Below are 18568 nucleotides of genomic sequence, written 5' to 3' on the forward strand. Positions count from 1 at the left end.
GCTGCTGAGCTCGCCCTGCACGCAGCACAGCACCCAAAACGCAGCCCTGGGGAGGATTCAAGTAAAGATGAAGATGGGTTCCACCATTTCAGCAGTCCTGCAGCTTCCATCAGTAGCAATGCAAAGCCTGTGCCGTGGCAGCTGTGCTTCCTGTTCCAGGACCACCCCAGCATCCCGCCCTCTTCGCAGTGACCAGCTTTGGGGTTTGTTGCTTTTTATCCTTGTAAATACTACCAGCAGTTCTTCGGGAAAAAAAAAAATCTGGACACGGGGAAGGACCCTTCCCCCAGAAGCCTCTCGCTTCTTTGTCCATTTACAGCATGTTTGGGGGAACTCAGGCCAGCTCTGACAGGACTGTCCGCTGCAAGAGGAGCGCAGAAAGGCCAGGGCTAAACTCTGCTCTTGGCAAATTAGAGTCTTTAATAAGAGTAACATGTGCAAAAAAATTAAATAGATCAACCCAGGTTTCCAGAATTATTCTTGTCAGAATACTCACTTTCTATTTCTGTTCTTACCCAACCCAACGCTGAAATCTCAATTAAGTACCCGAGGTAAGAAGTGACATTTGGGAGAGATCACCACAAAGAAAAAAAAACCCAAGAGGTGCAATCTGTTACCTCAGTGTCCTTCCTCCACCCAGATGCCTGCTTTAAAGACACGTATGCAGCAGCAAAAAGAAAAAAACGTGCAAGACATCCCATTTTCTTCATGAGGATAAAGCACTCTTTCTAGTTGTTTGAAGGAAGAATTGTTTCCTAACAGGTGGAGTGAGTGTTCAGCCTTCCGTGTGCGAGAAGGAATGGGACAATCAGCTTCTCCCAGTTGCTTTCTGGCAAATTTGTGGTGGTCTTTTTGCCTGGGGCACATTATAGCTGGAAGCCTTCCATAGGGGCTTCAGGTTGCTGGAAGATGAATTGCTGCTGGTTCTCATCTACCTGGGGAGCTAAAGCGGAGTCATCCTCTACTCCAAAGTAGTGCTCAATCAGGTCGAAGGCTTTCTGGTAGATCTCTTGGTTCTCGTGGCTCTGCAGGAACTCTATCTTATCCAAGCCTTAGAAAAGACAAAAGTGGAACGTGAGCGACAAGAGACCCTAACGTTCAAGCTGTCCCAATCCATCCTCCACCCTTTCCCTGTTCATTGCTTGTCTGTGTTGCACAAGCCTTTTGTGAGCAGCACTGACAGCTAAAGCTAACTATTCCCGTTTCTCCACAGCTGCCTGTGGATTCTATCTATATCAGCAACCATTCATCTTTCCAGTTGCAGGTTTAGCTAATGCAGTGAAGCAGGAAGTCTCCAGCAAAGCACTGTGAGCACTGAACTGGTCAGTGCAATTTCTACCACTGGCTGTGAGCAGCTCTGCAGCTGCAGGAAGCAGGGCCCGTCCCAGTAGCCTCCAGCAGAAGGGCAGCAACAGCGTTAGCTGTCCTAATTAAATCCAGTGCTGAATAGAAAGAATCCAAGCACCACATACTCAGGAATTTCAAGAATTATTCTTACTGGAGGAACCAGGACACACAGTGTAACAGTCAGTGAGAGGGCAAGGAAAAAAAAAAGGAAAAAAGCCACTGCCAGTATACAGGGCATTTCAGACCAAAATAGGAACTGTTCCTCAAAGCGTTAGGAACAGGACAAAGCCACCAAATTAGGTCTCTCCAGGGAAAAGCTAAGCCTCTCTGGATTTCCATCATGCGTTTGCAGTGCACAGCTGGGGACAATTAGACAAATCAAAGATCCATGAAGTGGGTCTCACTCATCTCAGCTTACTTTGATTAATATTCCCAACAGTGAGAGCCACAATTATCAGGCTGGCCTCTAAGTCTAGGAAACCTGGATCACAAGTACAACAGTCTTTGCTCCCTGACATTATTTATGCTGCATCATAACATTCTAAAGACAGCGTGATCTACTGTGGAACAAACAGCAGCTGGTTTGGGGCACACCCAGCCACTCCAACCATCAGAAAAGCGAACAGACCTAGCAGACACCTCCCAACATATTCTACTGTTCTCAAAGTCAGCGGCACCAGAACCTACCGTAAGCCTCCTCTATCATGCTGCAGTACGGGTTGATGCCCGTCCCGCTCTGGTTGGCCTCCTGCTCTCCCAGCCTCAGGATGTTCTCCAGGCCATTCAATGCCACCTGAACGATCTTGGAGTCCATGACGGTAAGGAGGTCACAAAGAGGCTTGATGCAACCCAGGTTGACCAGGTATCTAAAAGAGGTGACCAGGAGCACATGTTCACCTTTCAGGATAGCAGGCACCAGCACTGCTCAGTTACAAAGAGCAGGACAAGTGGTTCAAGCTGAAAGAAATCTCTGATGTAATTTTTATATTTTGCTGTCTTACAAGGTTATTCATCTATTTATTAATATATACCCCTCCCACCCCATTTTTTTCCTTCTGATTTTAAGGTAGCTCCTTCTGACATCCAGGTGATAATGAAGTTACGAGCAGTGAGGATCTAATTGGCCTGGCATGCATCTTAGGCACTCTCCCTGGGGTTCCCCAAATTAGTTCCTCACCGCTTCAGCAGTTCCTACGAAGGAAAGGTCTGAATGCTGGCAGCTCTCAGAGCCGCAGGGGTACCTGATCTGCTCAGGAGTTCCTCCTGACGTTGCGTTTGTGATTGCCCACGCCGCCTCCTTCCTTGTACGGAATTCTGCTTTCTGCAAGATTTCTATCAGCACAGGGAAGATGTTTGCATCTATGACTGCCTGAGGAGAGAGAACAGCCAGTAGCGTTTGAAGGGCAGCACGGTTTCTAAAAAGGCTGTTAAGCACCTGAAAGAAAGCTCTGCTTCCATTTCCAATTCAGAAAGTCCTTCCCGAGCCACTGCCTTCAGCCACTGCTCCAATCCATCCCCCAGCCAACCCATTCACACAAGGTAATCGAGTGGGGACCAGCTCACAGATGATCCCTATTGCTGCATCAATACTGCAGGAATGCTTTCATCGTTTATCTGCCTTTGTACATCGGCCATTAAAAGGATAATTAAAACTCAACAAGCTAATGCCTTTCAAAGGGATACTCCTGAGGAGGGAGAAATTGGGGCTGCATCTCTTTTCCAGTGATCCAACCACAGACTCTCAGTGATCACAATCCAACCACAGACTCTCAGTGATCCAACTACAGCCTCTGTAGGTACAATTAGCTTTTTTTTTTTAGCTCCTTTTGCAGATGGACAGAAACAGCCAGTCTGCAATAAATCAGATTAAGAATGCACAAGAAGCTGCCACAAAGCATCAGATAAGGGAAAAACCAAAGAGATCTCATTATTAATGCTGAGCATGGAATCTGGGATTATTAGAAGGGACCCAGGGAAGACTCAAAGCTGTACCTGTATTTGTGCTCTGTTTCCTGCTGTGATGTTAGATATGGTCCAGCAGGCTTCTTTCCTGATGGACTCCTTGGGACTACTTAATAAATGAAGGAGGCAAGGCAGGGCTGAGCAGTTCAGAATCACCTTTTCAGAAAGAAAGCAGGAGTTAGGCCACCTGTGTCAGGTAGAGAGCAAGATACTTTGCTTTCACACAGTGGATATCTGCATGGGCACTGCCTTTCTCTCCCCAACCTTTTAAGAAGAGGGAAGGAAAGGCAGCGTTGTGCAATAAAGAAATGTATGCTACTCCATCTCTGTATCTCAAAACCACATTTTTCTTTGCACCAAAACTACGCCTTTGGAATAGCAAAACGCCGAGATGAGCGAGTGTTCTGGGAACCTTGGTTGTAGGAACTCGCTGCACATACAAGAGGGACGCGCTGCCCAGCTGCCACAAAAGCAGCGCCAGGAGCGCCGCTCCCTTCTGCTGCCTCTGTAGCCCATCCTGCCCTCACCTGGGTCTGGATGTCATCTCCTGTCACGATGTTGCCGACCGCCCGCAGTGCTGGGGAGGCCACTTTGTAGTCGTTGTGCCTGCAGGAGGGATGGCACAAGAACAAACACGTCTCACCACCTGCCCGGCTGCTTTCAAGATCCACTCTCCAGCCCCCCACCTGCATTATTCACTTTGGATTCCACCCCCAGCTCAAACCGAACTCACGATACAGGCAGTGTTATCCTTTACACCCCAACTTATCTTCAGGGTTATTACAGATCTCAATGTTTACATTCCACTCCTGAACAAAGACTGTGCCAACTGGTGCAGTGCTCAGTCCTCTCTTTACAGCCTAGTCCAACTATCAGCTTGAACCTCTGCTTGGTACACTCTTCCTAGGGAACGGATGCGTCTTCTCCAAGGCAACAACTGCAGCTCTCCACCCACTTCAGACCCTCTCAGGGAACTGCTCCAGCAGTCAGCTAAGGACCTGGACCCCGCACCCACAAGGCAGGGAACACTCTCATGCACCATGATATGAACTCAGGCTCAGTCACCTGCAGGGCTGAGGCAGCAAGACAAGACACTTACATTAACAGCTCGACCAGTCGCCGACACACCCCCGAGTCAATAACTGCTTGAATTTTCTCATTGGGGCCATCTGACAAATAGGAAAGAGCCCAGCACGCGTCTGCCAGCAAGTCAGAGTCACTGTTGAATAATAGTCGGGACAACACTGGCAGGCAGGGAGATACCTGCAACAGAGCAGCCCACAAGGTCAGTCACGCTGCACACCACCACATCCACACCACGAGGCTGTGCTGACCAGCAGGACAGCAGTGCTGCACATCACACTTCCTTCTGAAATTCAGCAGCTTCTTTGGAGCACAGACCCCTGATGAAGTGCTCCTAGGTGTGCTGCAGTTCAGAAGCTCCTCAGATTTCTTATCTAAGAGCGCTGCTCCTCCAAACCCCCAAGCAGTTCAGCATTCAGAGCAGAAGCCATCACAAGTGCGCTCACATTTACACGCAATTTAATGTTTTCCCCTTCCCTGTAGGCTTCCCAGCTTTGATGAGCACGCTTCCAATTGAAAGAAAGGAAACAAAACAAAAGCACACACTGATCTTAAATTATTTTAGTTCTACAAAAAAAAAAAAAAAAAAAGAAAAAAAAAGATGGACCTGAAGAGCCAGCAGAATCTTTTGCTGGTGCCACTGAAGCACCATGAAAGGGGGAAGCTGATACGTAGTTACAGAGGCCTTACAGCATCTTGGCATCTCAGAATTGAATTTCCAGTCACAGTTTGAGCAAAGTTGCAAACTTCCAGGGTTCATGACAAGAAGGGAAGCTCACATCATGTGCTACTTGTTTGGAAGATCAGATTGCTCCTCACCTGGGTAAGGGCTGCCAACAGAGCCATGCATACAGGCTGGCAGAATATTAAACAGGCACTCAAACATCTGCTGAATGGCAAGATCAACCTCAGCAGGAAGAACCTCACCCTGCTCCCTCCCAGAACACCTTGCAGAAGTCCAACGGCCAAAAATAACTTAGACAAACATCTTGACTGGGTGCCTCCCCTCCCCATCTGCCAGCAAGGCATTTACTCTCACCTTATCAAACTCAGGTGGTGGACTCTTTCCTCTGCACAAGTTTGACAAGGCCCAAACAGCATTCCGTGTCATTGTCAACCTGGTGGACTTTGTAAGGAGCCTGAAGAGACAAGTACCATGAATTATATCCTCAGTACAGAGCACAAGTTAGTGGAAATAGACAAAGGAAACAAAACAAGAGAGAAAAAACCTAACAATTGTAAGGAAGTCAATCCACTGTTCCATTTGCCACACTGTTTGTCACCTGAGGCTCTCAATAAGCATGAAGAGAGATGAAATACAACTGCTCCTAGAACAAACAGCTCGTTTCCTAAAGCTCAGTGACACAGAACAGGAAGGCAAACTGTGTTAGATAGGTTGCAGAAGGAAATGCAAGACAATCAAATGCAGTTCCACACTCAAATTCGGCCCAGACGCTCGCACCCCAATCTGTCAGGTGGTTCTCGGTGACCAACCGACACAACTGCTGTCCCTCTACTCTGCAGTGAAGACGGCGCAGCCCGTGGGCTGAGAAAGGCTCAGGCAACTACTGCCCAAAAGGGGCTGACAGAAGCACAAGTGAGCAAACCAGAGCATTTGTGACAAAGCATCATTTTGCCAAGGATGAGAGACTACAAGCAATTATTTCCAGAGCAGTGAGAGCACACGCAGCAGCCGCATCTTCTGCCTGTGGTGAGCGTGTACCACACCTGCAGACCTGCTCCCTTTCCTCAGTGCCACAGAATTCCACTCAGACCAGCACGTGAAATCCACAGCACAAGCACAGAGCAGGCAGTTTGAGGGACGCAGGGAAACAGGAAGCCCTGTGACTTCAGAGAGGCAAGCACACTGCAGCAGCACCCACTTCAGATTCAGAGCAATGTAAAGGTTTGTGAGAAGGCATGTTATCTACCAAGTCCCACTATCAATCATATGCTTGTCTGAACTGCCAGTTCATCATCCGGTACCAATAGTTCGATTCCCATCATCACATTTCTAGGGAATCCATTTGCCCAGCTCAAATATTGCTCTGCTGCATACAATGGGACTTCGAGAACTGTATTGGCAAGTATTCATGGCTACTCACATTAACAAGGGAGGAAGGATAGCGCAGTTAAGGACATAATCTCTACACACAGAGCTGTCTCCAGCAATGTTCCCCAATGCCCAGACAGCCTGAAAGGAAATAGCAACAGTTTTAGCATTCACACAGTTCCTGAACAGAGGAAGAAAAAGGTGGTTGCTAAGAAAGCACTTTCCTGGAACTCCAAGAAAAAGGCTCTCAGTTCGCGGGCTGCAGCCAGCCCAGACCAGCCACTCATTTTGAACACTGAGCCTCAGTCACGTGTGGTTCTTCCCCCAACCCCAAAGTGAGAAGTGAGCCTTACCTGTTCCTGAACATCCTCAAAGTCAGAGTTTAACAGCTCTATAAAGATAGGAACTGCCCCGGCCTCAATTACTATTTTTGTCTGTTGGGAAGTTCCTGATGCAATATTCGTCAGTGCCCACGCTGCCTCAAACTGAAAAAAGCAGAAATGAGGGGACGTGAATAAAGTAACCCAGACGTAGCAGGATCTGCCAGGAATCTCAGCACAACCTTCTATCGAAAAAGAAAGCATTCCCCAAATAAAACACCTCAGTACTCGAAGATTTTCTTGAGCAATTAGAAAGCAACCATCTCTGCTAGACGCCTTCTCAGAGACCACAATTTCTCAAAGGATGACAGCAAAGCTATCGCTTGTTAAATGCCACTCACACCACATTATTTTGCTCGTATGACCATTTTCCAGCATGAAGAGTGAAGATGTACGGCCCAAAAATACACAGAATAACAAGTTTCATCTGTTCAGTGCAACCAGTTTCAGCACACCCTCATCCTGCTACTAGCAGGAAGATGCCTTGAGTTCAAGACCAGCTGAGCACCAAGGATCTACTTCTGCACTCGTGTCTTAATTAGAGCGCAGGCTTTCATTCACTTCCTGCAGGGAATTTCCTCACACTGCACGGCCCTGGGCCACACAGCAGATAGAAAAAATAAAGGCAGCTATCAACTCCGAGATCCAATTGCAGCCATGGAAGCACCTCTGGCCCCTCCAAGATAACTGCAGTTATCACCAAACTGGAAGGACGCTCAGCAGCCCCTCGCCCGTCCCTCTGCCCCACACAGGTCAGCACCACTGAAGCCATTTCCAACACTCACTGCCCCCCACACCTGAGGGCTTTGCTGAAGCAACTGATTCCTGCACGTTTACTCCATGCCTGCCCACGTAAGAAACATCAGACGCAGAAAAGCCACATTTCCCTCGGCTGCAACTGGAATGTAGCTTCTGCTTATTTTTGCCAGGATTCTTCCAAGAGCTCAATGGAGGCTAAATTATAACTGCCTTTTTTTTCCTTCCCCTTTCAAGCATTCTCAGTAGCTTTACCATGCATCACATCTGCACACTCTGGGTTGCAGACATCACCCGCCTCCCACAGCAGCCCCAGGTTCGCACTGCTTTGCTGGCAGGGTTCAGCAGCCTCCCTTACCTGTAGTGTGCAATTCTCGCTTCTCTTCAGGAACTCCACAAATCTGTCCACCACTCCTTGAGTGTTTATCACTTCATCTATTGGAGGATTTGGCTCTGAAACAGCAACGCAAGATCAAAACAGTATACAGGTCTCATAGAGGTGAATGACAACATGTGCAGCTGTTGACCTGAGTGGCCTCAGGCTGCACCAAGCGCGGCAGATCAGCGCGCCAGAGGAGCTTTCAGTAAAATTCATCCAAACTTAACATTACAGCCTGCCTCAAACACAATGCTTATTTTTTAATAAGCACAATGCTTCTGTACAACGCTGCAAGCACACAAACACATAAAAGGCTGTCAGCCCCCATGGTGGGGATGTTGTCTTTACCTTTAGAAAGTAACTTCCTGAATTTCTGTGTGGTTGCTAGCTGAAGATCAGGGTCGTCTGAGAAAAGCATCTCTACCATCTCTCTTGTGATCACTCCCTCCTTAAAGGACAGAAAGGAAACAGAACAGCAGTTCCATGTTACATTAAGCTTATTTCAGTATCACAGTCAAGACAGCCTACCACAATTTTGTTCTCAGCTAGTAACCCAGGGACGTGCTATTAGAGATTAAGGCACACTGTCTGGTTCCTGGCACACTTCTCCAGTCAGTTGTAGTAATGTTTGCAACACACTCAACAGCAGGGAAACAAACAGGTGGAGGTTTGTCAGCTCCAAGCAGCCCACAGCACGAGGCCTGAAGGTGTGACTGCAGGGAAAGGCGCCTTACCCCACACGTCGTGGAACTGACGTAGGAGTCCATGAGGAGGCTATCAAACATGGATGCATCTTCACTGATTAATTCCACGTTTCTTCTTTTGAAGAGCTGGCAGAGAACAGAGCACAGCAGTTATTAGAAAGCAGTGTTTGTTTAACAGTCTTCATAAGTAGATGCCCCTGCTCCTCAAACGAGATACTGTCAGCTGTGACTAAGTGCAATCCAAGTTAAAAAAAGTAGTCATCAGTAACAGCTCTGCACAGTGAAGACCAGCCTGGCACACAAACCCTGATAATAAAGCATGCTAAGCCTCACCCTCAGATACGCAAACACCCAAGTCAGTGAAACACGGGCATATGCAAGTGCAGAATTTGGCCTAACAAGTTGGGAAAAGCAGGGAGAGGGCAGCTTGTAGGTGATGCAACCAGTCTGAGCCACACGCATCACCTGGGAATCACCTCTCACTGTCAGACTTGCAAGCAGAAAAAACCCAACAGCTCAGAGTCAAGAAATACATGCAGTGCACACTTCCACTTGTCTCGCTTCTTGGAGCAAGACCCCCATTTACTAATTAACAAAACCAAACCTTAAAATTAAAACCAGGGATCTGTGAACAAAAACCTTTAGGGCCCCAAAGACAAAGTGCCTGGAGGGCTCTCGATGTGATCGTGTACAGAGGAAAAGAGATCTCAGGACAGAAATAACCAGGGCTGCCAACAAACCTTAATGCACAGATCCTTGAGTGCCCTGGTTAGGCAGCAGCACAGCCTTGGCTGTGTTAAGGCTGCACACCAACCAGTCGAGGTGAGCCTCACCTGCTGCTCTCGTTTCTGTTTGCGCAGCTGAATTCCTTCCTCTTCTCTCCTCCGACGCATTTCCTCAGGATTGAGGGCTTTGTTTTTGTAGCACTTCATTCGATAGTTGTCCTTCGCAGGACTCGCCATGCTGTCTGTGAAAGGAAGAAGAGGCCTCAGGCTCCTGGTCACTCTCCACTCCTCCACCCGCGCGTCCGTTCAAGCAGAGGAGCCGGCGCAGAGCAGGCGGGTGAAGCAGTGCCTCTAGAACACTTAGTGCTGAGGGAAGAAGCTCTGCCTTACAATGGGATCCTGACATCAGCTCCAATGATGTGCTGTTAACAGGACATTGAGTTCACAGGAAGCAGAGCAGATTCACCGCTCTGAAAGGAACCTGGATCCAACTTCACAGCACTGATGCACACGGCCAACATGAAAAGCTTCTCCTAAAGCAGCTTTGCCATCCTCAGGAGGCAACAGCCGAGCTCCAGTTTTCAGCAGAACCCATTTCCCTCGTATCCGCACGTCACAACCACACCTGGACGCTTCCCCACACTCAGACAGTGACCACAGGCTGTTCTGGGCACAGCCAGATTGTCACTCTGTAGCTGTACTAACTGCAGTGCCTTGGAGCAGGCTGTGAGAGCACCAAAACACAAAAACACACACATGGCAGAAATCCAACAGCGTGCAGTAAATAGAGGTCTTTATCTTACAGTTCCAGTTAAAAACACTGCAGAAAGATTAGCCGTACGTATCATGGGCTGTGTTTGTCCTGCCAGATTACTGCGAGCGTTCAGCACCTGACCTACTTCTGCTGCTCCGTATCTGCCTCAGGCAGAACTGCAGCTTCACTCCTGGCACACCTGCCTCCTGCCCAGGGCAGTGACACCGAGCAGCACCGAGCAGCACCAGCCAGCAGAGACCAACCAGCACCAACCCGAGCACACAGACATCAACTCCTCAGCCCCGTCCGGCTGCACTCCCCTGTTTTGAGCACAGAGCTTCCCAAACATTTCCCCTTCTCCCATTCATGAGGAAGGCTGTTTGACTTCAGTTCCACACCCTCCACAGGACAGGAAGGAAGCAATGATAACCCACAGCAAACTGCCAATTAACCCCGAGGCCAAATTACTCCTGTCTGACCGTCAGCTGGACATCAGTATCTTTATTTTCTTCCACCTGTCCTCAGCTGCTGCAAGAAATACCTGTGAAAGTTTGTGGCCCTACGTCATTAACATCTCCTTCAAATTTTAAGCACCAGAGCCACTGCTTACAGAAAGTCCAAGTCTGCCTTATCAGCTGCCTCCAGCCAGGCTGGAACCCTCCCAACATCAGCTTGGGATGCCGTGGGCCTCACTGCCCTACGGGAGCACCCACAGCACTGGAGAAAGGCAATTCCAGGTGCAAACATCCAGCCTTCACTGCTGCTGAGAGAAGAGGCAACTGGAAGAATTCCTACATTAGCATAAGAGGAAACACTTTCAGGAGGTTTTCAAGAATTGGAGATACTGAACATCAAGGAAAAGACCCTTCTCTTTTCACAGGACTTGTTTTTTAAGAGAGCATTCCCTTCCCTGGCTAAAATACCAAGGACACTCCTGTGAGAAACAGCAGATAAAGAAAAAACCGCCGCAAATCAAGATCCTCTGGTCAGTGCAGCAAATGCACACAGCAGCTGATAGCTTGATTTGGAAAAGGCTGCAACTTAACCCTAATAAAGACAAATTTCCTAATTCCCTTTGGAAGGCAAGGCCTACAATGAACAGGTAGTTTTTAAGAAAAGGAGGAGCAAAAAGCGATTCAGAGGCTTCGCACGGCGCAGGTGATGCAGACAGGCCACGCAAACCTGGTGCCACACGGCAGCTCAGCTGCCCACAGCCGCACAACCCGTGCCACACAGCAGCACAGCTGAGGCTGCGGGCTCAGAGCTGCACAGCTGACGTCCAGGCTTTGGGTTTCAGCAGCGTTCAAAGCCACCTGAAACTGCACGGAAAGCCAAAGGCCCCAGCCAGCCCAAGGAGGATCTTCGCACGCCAGCTGTACGGCCGCCGCACACCAGCACGCAGCACCTCGTGGGCTCTTGGTTCTCCTTATCTTGCACACATTTCTCTCTTCAGGTTCTTCCCATTGACTTTTTCCAGCCCACCATCTATCTCACTACTCTGACAGCGTCAAAACAACAGTTTGTTACAATACATTCCATTTCTATGGCAACTGATGAATGTCACAGATGCAAGATTGTGATTTTGCTGTGAGCTCAGCAGATGCTGTAGGCACCAGACTGCGAAGCAAAGTGCAAACACACGAAACAAAACACACAGCAGCGCACCAAGCACGATCCAGTTCTTTACCTGTAGTATTTGTGCATCCTCTACACCTGCAGTCAGGCTTCTGCAGCGTTACCTATTGACTCAAGCCCTCCCAGTGCAAATACCCACACAGCGATGCCACCGAATCACAGTGGCAGAATAATTGGGATTTTCTGATTAGGAAAAGCAATCACCCGCTCATTTCCGTGTGACACCAACAATTCTCAAGCCACACATTTCCACTGTGTGACTTCATATACAAAATGTTGCTCTGAGAAATTTCTCCTTTTACAGAAAAGCTCCTGGTTAAGGTGGCTGTGGAAGCCTATTAAAGTATGTTTCTGTTAGCTGCATTTAGGCAGCCAATCAAACCAGTATGATTACACCGCACCTCTCCTAGGGAAGGTTTTTCTCTAAGAGCCAACAAAGCCCTGCCTTAAATCCAGATAGTATCAGCCCACGCCCTGAGTTACAGAACTGTTCTGATGCCATTCCAGGAGAGGTCCTGGCTCTGCTGTACCTGCAGCACTCGGCAGCAGCTCAACACAAAGCTGCTCCTCCCGCAGCACCGGGGCTGCAGCCCCACCAGAGCGACCTGCGGAGCCCCTCCAGCTGGGCTGCACCACGCAGGCTGCGCTGCAGACAAACCCCTGTGGCAGAGCCTGCAGCTGCTCACTGCTCAGAACTCACCCAGCCGAGCCTCCCAGCATCGTCCCTTCACAGAAGCAGGATTTCCAGCCCCAGAACTGTGCAGGCAACAAGCTGAGCTCAAGCCTGCCTGACCAACAGCACTGCTGGACAAGTTCTGGGATCAAATCATTGATCAAAACCAGCACACTTAAATCAAAGCCGGGCTTTAATCAAGATAATTCATATTGGGAATGATTTCAAGCGTCCTGTGAGCTGAGAATTCCCTCACAGCCATTCCTCCTTACCACATACTGCACGATGAGAACGTGTTTATCACCCATGGGAGAAGGAAAAGCAGGGTGGGAGTTGGACCAGGGATCAGCAGAGCACTCAGACTGCAAGCACCTGCGTGGAAGCCAAACACCAACCACAGCATTCAGCCACAAAGCAAATCCAGGGTCTCTACTGCCCCACCAACATTGTAACAGCTTCTTAGCATTACCGAATCAGAAACCCAACCTCACTTCTTTGCAGATGACCTTCCTCCCACCGCCCTGCACTACAGAAAGCATTCGCTTCAAAGAGTTTTTCAGCTGCTGATTAAAGCTCCCAGCTGAGTCACTGCAGGAACTCGCATGCCTAAATCAGGACTGGTGCTGCTGAGTCAGACTGAAGGGGCAGAACAGAAACAGTTACACTGAGATTTGACATGGCTTTTTCTACTTTTTTTTTTAAGCCAAAACACCCTTAACGAGGGCAATCTTCCGCAGGCACCCATGACAGCTTCTGGTTCATGTGCTCACCTGCTGCAGTTGCTGAAGTTTGAGAAGCAACAGACAAAAGTTGTTCCGAACCTTGGATTTAATGCACTTTACATCACATTTTTCTTTAGTTGGTTCTTAAAGTGATGTTGAAGCAGTTGTTTTACACCACAGCATAAAGGCTCTGCAGAACAGCAGCTACAGACCCGGTACCTGACCAGGGGATTCCCTTCAAAGCTGCATCCACAGCATTTTTAGGATTTCAGCTGGCAACGCAGAAAGCGAAGCCTAAATAATCTGTGCTCCCTGAATACAAGTTAAAAGAAGTTAGCAGCAGCAAATACAGATAGCTGAACGGCCTGCACCCACTGCACAAGGTCAGCTCCCAACCGCCGCCAGACATCAGCCAAGAACACAAACTTGTTCTTGGGAGCTCGTTGTTTTGTCTCCCCGCAATTTTGATAGTTTCGCAGTGCAAAGGACACTGGGGGAGACCCACAAAACTGCTTAGGAGACGACGGAAAAGGAAGCTGAGAAGTTCTGCTTGCAGGAAGACAAGAAGTTCTGTAAGCAGTGCCATCAAACAAGCAGCAATGTGAGGCCGTTCCCCCGGCTGTGTCACAGCTGCAGAACAGCCCCCCGGAGCAGCCTGCCCCGAGTTCTGCCCCACCGCACGTCCTCCCATGTTTCTTACACTCAGCAGCACCCTTTCAGAGCGCTCCCAAACGCAGCGTGCAGCCAAGGCCAGGCACTCCGTGTGCAGCACAGCCTGTGCCAACCAAACACTTATGTGCACGGCTCGTGGCCGCCCGGCTCATCCCACTGCTTTGGCCACCGGGAGCAGCGATTCCAGCACGACTGGAATGCACAGAGCCCAGCGGCTGCGGGGGGAGGGAGCGGGAATCCTCTGGGGAAGGACTGGGGCTGCAGCACCTCTGACTTTCACCAGGCTGAGCCCAACAGTGGCAGCCCTTCGGCTCCGAGCCTGGCTGTGTGAGACCCGCTTAAGTTTCAGCTCCATCTCCTCCTCTTGTCCCTACAGTCCTGGAGCCAGGGATTGGCATCTTTAGGCCCTCTCTGCACATCCCAGGGCCTTCAGCTCCCTTAGGAGCACACTGATGATGCGTGAGGGATAACAGCCTCCTGTCAGGGGGCAGAGAGCCCCTGTGACACTCCTTGCAACGAAGATTAACTTTGAGTCACCTCAAACCCAAGGCTGCAGCGTTACACAGTCCTAAAGCCACTCGAAGCGGCCAAACACAGCAACACCCCAGAAGCTCAGCCGGCCCAGCAGAGCTCTGCAGCAGCTGCACCCAGCACTGAGCTCCATCAGTGCATTTCTCCAGACCTCACAAGCAGCACAGACCAGAAGCACAGTGCTGAAGGAAGGGGCGCTTCAGCTCTGACACCGACCACCATTAACAGCGCAGCTCCCCTTCACAAAGTTCATGTTTGCTCGCCTCAACTCGAGCAAACAAAGCAAAGCAGCCAAATAACCAACGGGATCCGGGATCCATCGGCTGCGCGGGTCCGTTCAGCACAGCAGAGCGAACACACGCGGGCGTGCGAGCGCACGGCAACGGGAGGAGCCGGAGCGCCCCGAGCACAGCAGGGCCGGCAGCGCAGCCCCGCAGCTGGGGCCGTTCGCCGGAAACAGCGAGAACCCGAACTTCGTTCGTCTTAAAAGCGAGCGACGTTACACCGATAAAGAGAACGGCGTTGGGCGATCGCCGCCAGGAAGGCCGGCGGGACGGGACGAAGCCTTCAGAGCCGCCGCAGCGCTCACAGCCGCGCCCAGCCGAGAGATCCCGAACAACGCCGAGCCGCCAACGGCCGGCCGAGAGACGGGAGCGGCGGCACAGAGCCCGGCACCGCCCCGACCTCCGAGCGCGCGGAACGCGAACGGCTCCGGAGCCGCAAACCGACAGCGGCGGCCGCGCCCAACGGCTCCGCGCGGAAGCACGGCCCGCACCGCCGCCGCCCCGAGCGCCGAGAGAGGCCCGAGAGCGGCACGCGGCTCCGCGGAGCTCCGGCGGCTGCCGCCTCCGACGGTCGCGCTCGCGGCTGCCGCCCCCCGGCCCGCCGCCCCGGGATGACTCAGTGCGCGGCCCTGAGACGGGAGCGGCCGGCACCGCCCGCGTGCGGACGGCTCGGCCCCGGCTGGACGGCACCGCGGCTCCGAGCGCGCGGCCCGGCCCCCCGCCCTCACCCATCGCGGGTCCCCGGGCGGACGCTCCTCCGGCGGCGGCTCCGAGCGGCGGCGGCCACAATATGGCGGCGGGAGCGGGAGGGCGGGGAGCGGGCGGCCGACGGCGGCCGAGAGGAACCGCGCGGCGCCAAACGCGGAGGCCACGCCCTTTTCCGGCGGGGGGCGGGGCGATGCGAGGGGGCGGGGCCGAACCTCGCCGCCCGCGTGCGGACCCTGTCGCCGTCCGCGTCCCCCGAGCGCCGTCCCCTCCCGACCCCCGCTCTCGTCAGCCCCATCCCCGGAGCTAACCCTTCCCCGTTCCCCGTCCCCAGGCCGCCCTCCCGGCCTCGGGACCCCAGGGCAGCCGTTGGGGGCGAACAGCCGCACCGCCACGCGCGGCTCGGTGACCCAGAGAGGACAGCAGGCGCGGAAACGCTGTAGGATGTCCTTTCTTTACAAAGTGCATAAAGGATCCGCGTCCCTCGCTGCTCCCGGGCCGCGTGGCGCGGCGGCATCAGGTGCTGCGTGGCCGGCAGTTCCCTCCCATGGCAATGAAGACATCAACGGGGACGTGGGGCAGCGTCAGGCAGTGGTTCGCGGGGCATCGCCGCAGCTGTCTGCAGGGAGAGCGGGGTGAGCGCAGGGACAGCAGAGCACAGCGCGTAGCACCAGAGGAGCCCCGCCGGACCCTCACCTGCCCGCGGTCCATGCGGTGCCCACCCGCTGCTGTGTCTCCAACGCTGTGGCCGCTCTGCGACAATCGCCTGCCTCGATGGGGAACCTCCGGGCCCGCGGCGCTTCCTGGGAGCTCATGTCCGGGCCCGCCTGTCTGTGCGCGCAGAGAAGCGGCTGTGAGCGAGGTGAGCCGCGGCGCGGGGCCTGGCTGCGTTCCTCGCTGCGGCCGTGCCTCGCCCTCACGAGGCGAAGGAGCCCGGCCCGGTTGGGCTGCAGGCGCTGGAGCTGCCGAACTCAGCTCAGATGTGAGGCTGCAGTGGAAGGGAAGGAGCGCAGCCCGGCACGGAGCTCGTGGCACGGCCCTGGGCTCCCCTCCCTGCTGCAGCACAGCGTTCTCTGACCGCCGGCTCTGAAAGCCTTTCTGCCTCGCCCCGATCCGCCCCGAGGAAAGTGGGAGAGGAACACGTGGGGCCCCCGGCAGCCCCCCGCCCCGCGTTCCTCCATGCCATGAGCTCCCTACTTACGGTGCCCACTGAGCTCAGCGCAGCCTGATCCCCCCCTGCCTGGCACAGCGGTCGCCCACCTGGATCACATCCGTCATCTGGGATTCACGCAGCATCAGCTGCATCACAATACCACGCCCAGGCCACAGGAGGTGCCTCGATGCCCCTTCCCACCAGGGCATGAGCAGGGCCTGGTGGCCCTACGCATGCCAACAGAGGGCACGGGGGTCCCCTGGCCACTGTGATGCTGTTGTAGAGTTGCTGGGGTAGACCTGAGATTGAACAGCCCCAGTGTGTGAGAGAACATGGAGGAGTTTTTGCTTACCAATGGCTACCAGCTTGGCAAAACCATTGGGGAGGGAGCTTACTCCAAAGTGAAGGAGGCCTTTTCCCATAAGCACCAGAAGAAAGTAGCAATTAAAATAATTGATAAGAGCGCAAGTCCAGAAGGTAAGAAGTAGCCTCAAAGAGCTTCCAGGCTGAGGCACCATCCCTCCTTGAAAGCTTTTCATTCCTGCCAGAAAGTGAGTTTCCCAAACTTTCCACCTAAGAGCAGACAGGGAAGGCAGGTGTTGAGGGCAGCGCAGAGCAGCCGGGGGGCCACAGCCCAGGGGAGGTTGGTTTAACCGGCTCCTCCAACTGCAGAGGCGGCCAAAAGCAGCAGAGCTCAGATCCCCTGCAGATAAAGGTCCTGTGAGGAGCCAGGCACCCACGGCACAACCTCCCCTCCTTCCCACCCTGTGGCTGCAGCCAGGCCAGGTGCCGGAGTTCAGCGACTCAGGAACTGACAGTGAATTTTCCTCCTCTTGGCAGAGTTCATTCAGAAATTCCTGCCCCGGGAGCTGCAGATCATCGAGTGCTTGGACCACAAGAACATCATCCGCATGTACGAGTCTCTGGAGTCTGCAGAGGGGAAGATCTACCTGGTGATGGAGCTGGCCGAGGACGGGGACATGTTTGACTACGTGGCACACAAGGGTCCCCTGCCCGAGCACCGCGCCAGGGCGATCTTCCGCCAGCTGGTGGAGGCCATCCAGTACTGCCACAGCTGCGGGGTGGCTCACCGCGACCTCAAGTGCGAGAACGCGCTGCTGCAGGGCCAGACCGTGAAGCTGACGGACTTCAGCTTCGCCAAGCGGCTCCCTGCAGGCAGCCGGGAGCTGAGCCGCACCTTCTGCGGCAGCATGGCCTACGCGGCGCCCGAAGTGCTGCACGGAGTGCCTCACGACAGCCGCAAGGTCGACATCTGGAGCTTGGGCGTCATCCTCTACGTCCTGCTGTGCGCCCAGCTGCCCTTCGACGACACCAACATCCCGCAGATGTTGTGCCAGCAGCAGAAAGGCGTCTCCCTGCCCAGGCACCTGCGGGTCTCCAGGTCGTGCCAGGACCTCCTGAAAAGGCTCCTGGAACCAGACATGGTCCTGCGGCCCTCGGTGGAGCGGCTCAGCAGGCACCCCTGGCTGGCCAGACCCTGAGAAGCGCTCGCCCCGCTCCCTCCCGCAGGGAGGAATTGCTTCTAGGATGCCAATAAACTCGGCTGTCAGTGTTTCCCGCTAATTCAGCCTCACGATTGCTGCCGGAGACGAGGTCTGTTTCACACCCGGCCATTTTTACCCGCTCCCTCACAGCCCCTGGCCTTCAGCAGCAGGGAACAGAGCAGACCAAGCGGATCCACCCCCATGTCCTCGTCCCCATCCCCCTCCCCACTAAGTAAACTTCCCTGGAGGTGAGGGGGAGGAAAGCAAATAGAAATTTAAAGCGGTTGATCCTCTGGAGGCAGCTGTCCCCAGCCCACAACAGGCAAAAGAAACGAGGACACAGGTGGTGACTGCTGAATTCTTTTAATTGCTGTTAACTGCAAGTCTGTAAAAGGTTTGGAGAAAGTCATTGTTAGAAAACTACCAGCTGTTAGAATTGTTCCTGGTTTTTCACCCCAGCTAGAAAAGGCTCAGGGAGATGTGGAATAGTTCCAAACAGAGAATATTGCACAGACAACCAAATGGTTAATTTGACTAAAGAAAAG

The 18568-nt window shown here is 52.8% G+C and overlaps 2 protein-coding genes across 3 annotated transcripts; one reads left to right on the top strand and one right to left on the bottom strand.

Moving 5' to 3' along the window:
* Window positions 1-866: 866 nt before the first annotated feature.
* On the bottom strand, window positions 867-9626 carry KPNA6 (karyopherin subunit alpha 6; the record flags this gene model as incomplete). Of its 2 annotated transcripts, none has more annotated exons than XM_079546002.1 (13): window positions 867-1051; window positions 2035-2213; window positions 2589-2716; window positions 3340-3465; window positions 3837-3915; window positions 4409-4572; window positions 5432-5531; window positions 6498-6586; window positions 6799-6930; window positions 7940-8034; window positions 8309-8408; window positions 8695-8790; window positions 9498-9626. In XM_079546002.1, 13 exons carry the CDS (start codon window positions 9624-9626, stop codon window positions 867-869), a joined length of 1602 nt encoding a protein of 533 aa, XP_079402128.1. The 2 variants fall into 2 exon arrangements, with proteins under 2 accessions (XP_079402128.1, XP_079402127.1); XM_079546001.1 differs by having other exon boundaries at window positions 9405-9626.
* Window positions 9627-16850: 7224 nt separating this feature from the next.
* Window positions 16851-18020, top strand: TSSK3 (testis specific serine kinase 3; the record flags this gene model as incomplete). The annotated part of the gene is made up of 2 exons (XM_079545998.1): window positions 16851-16995; window positions 17359-18020. 2 exons carry the CDS (start codon window positions 16851-16853, stop codon window positions 18018-18020), a joined length of 807 nt encoding a protein of 268 aa, XP_079402124.1.
* Window positions 18021-18568: the final 548 nt, after the last annotated feature.

Source organism: Tetrao urogallus (assembly GCF_951394365.1).
Source record: "Tetrao urogallus genome assembly, chromosome: 23".
Lineage (NCBI taxonomy): Eukaryota > Metazoa > Chordata > Aves > Galliformes > Phasianidae > Tetrao > Tetrao urogallus.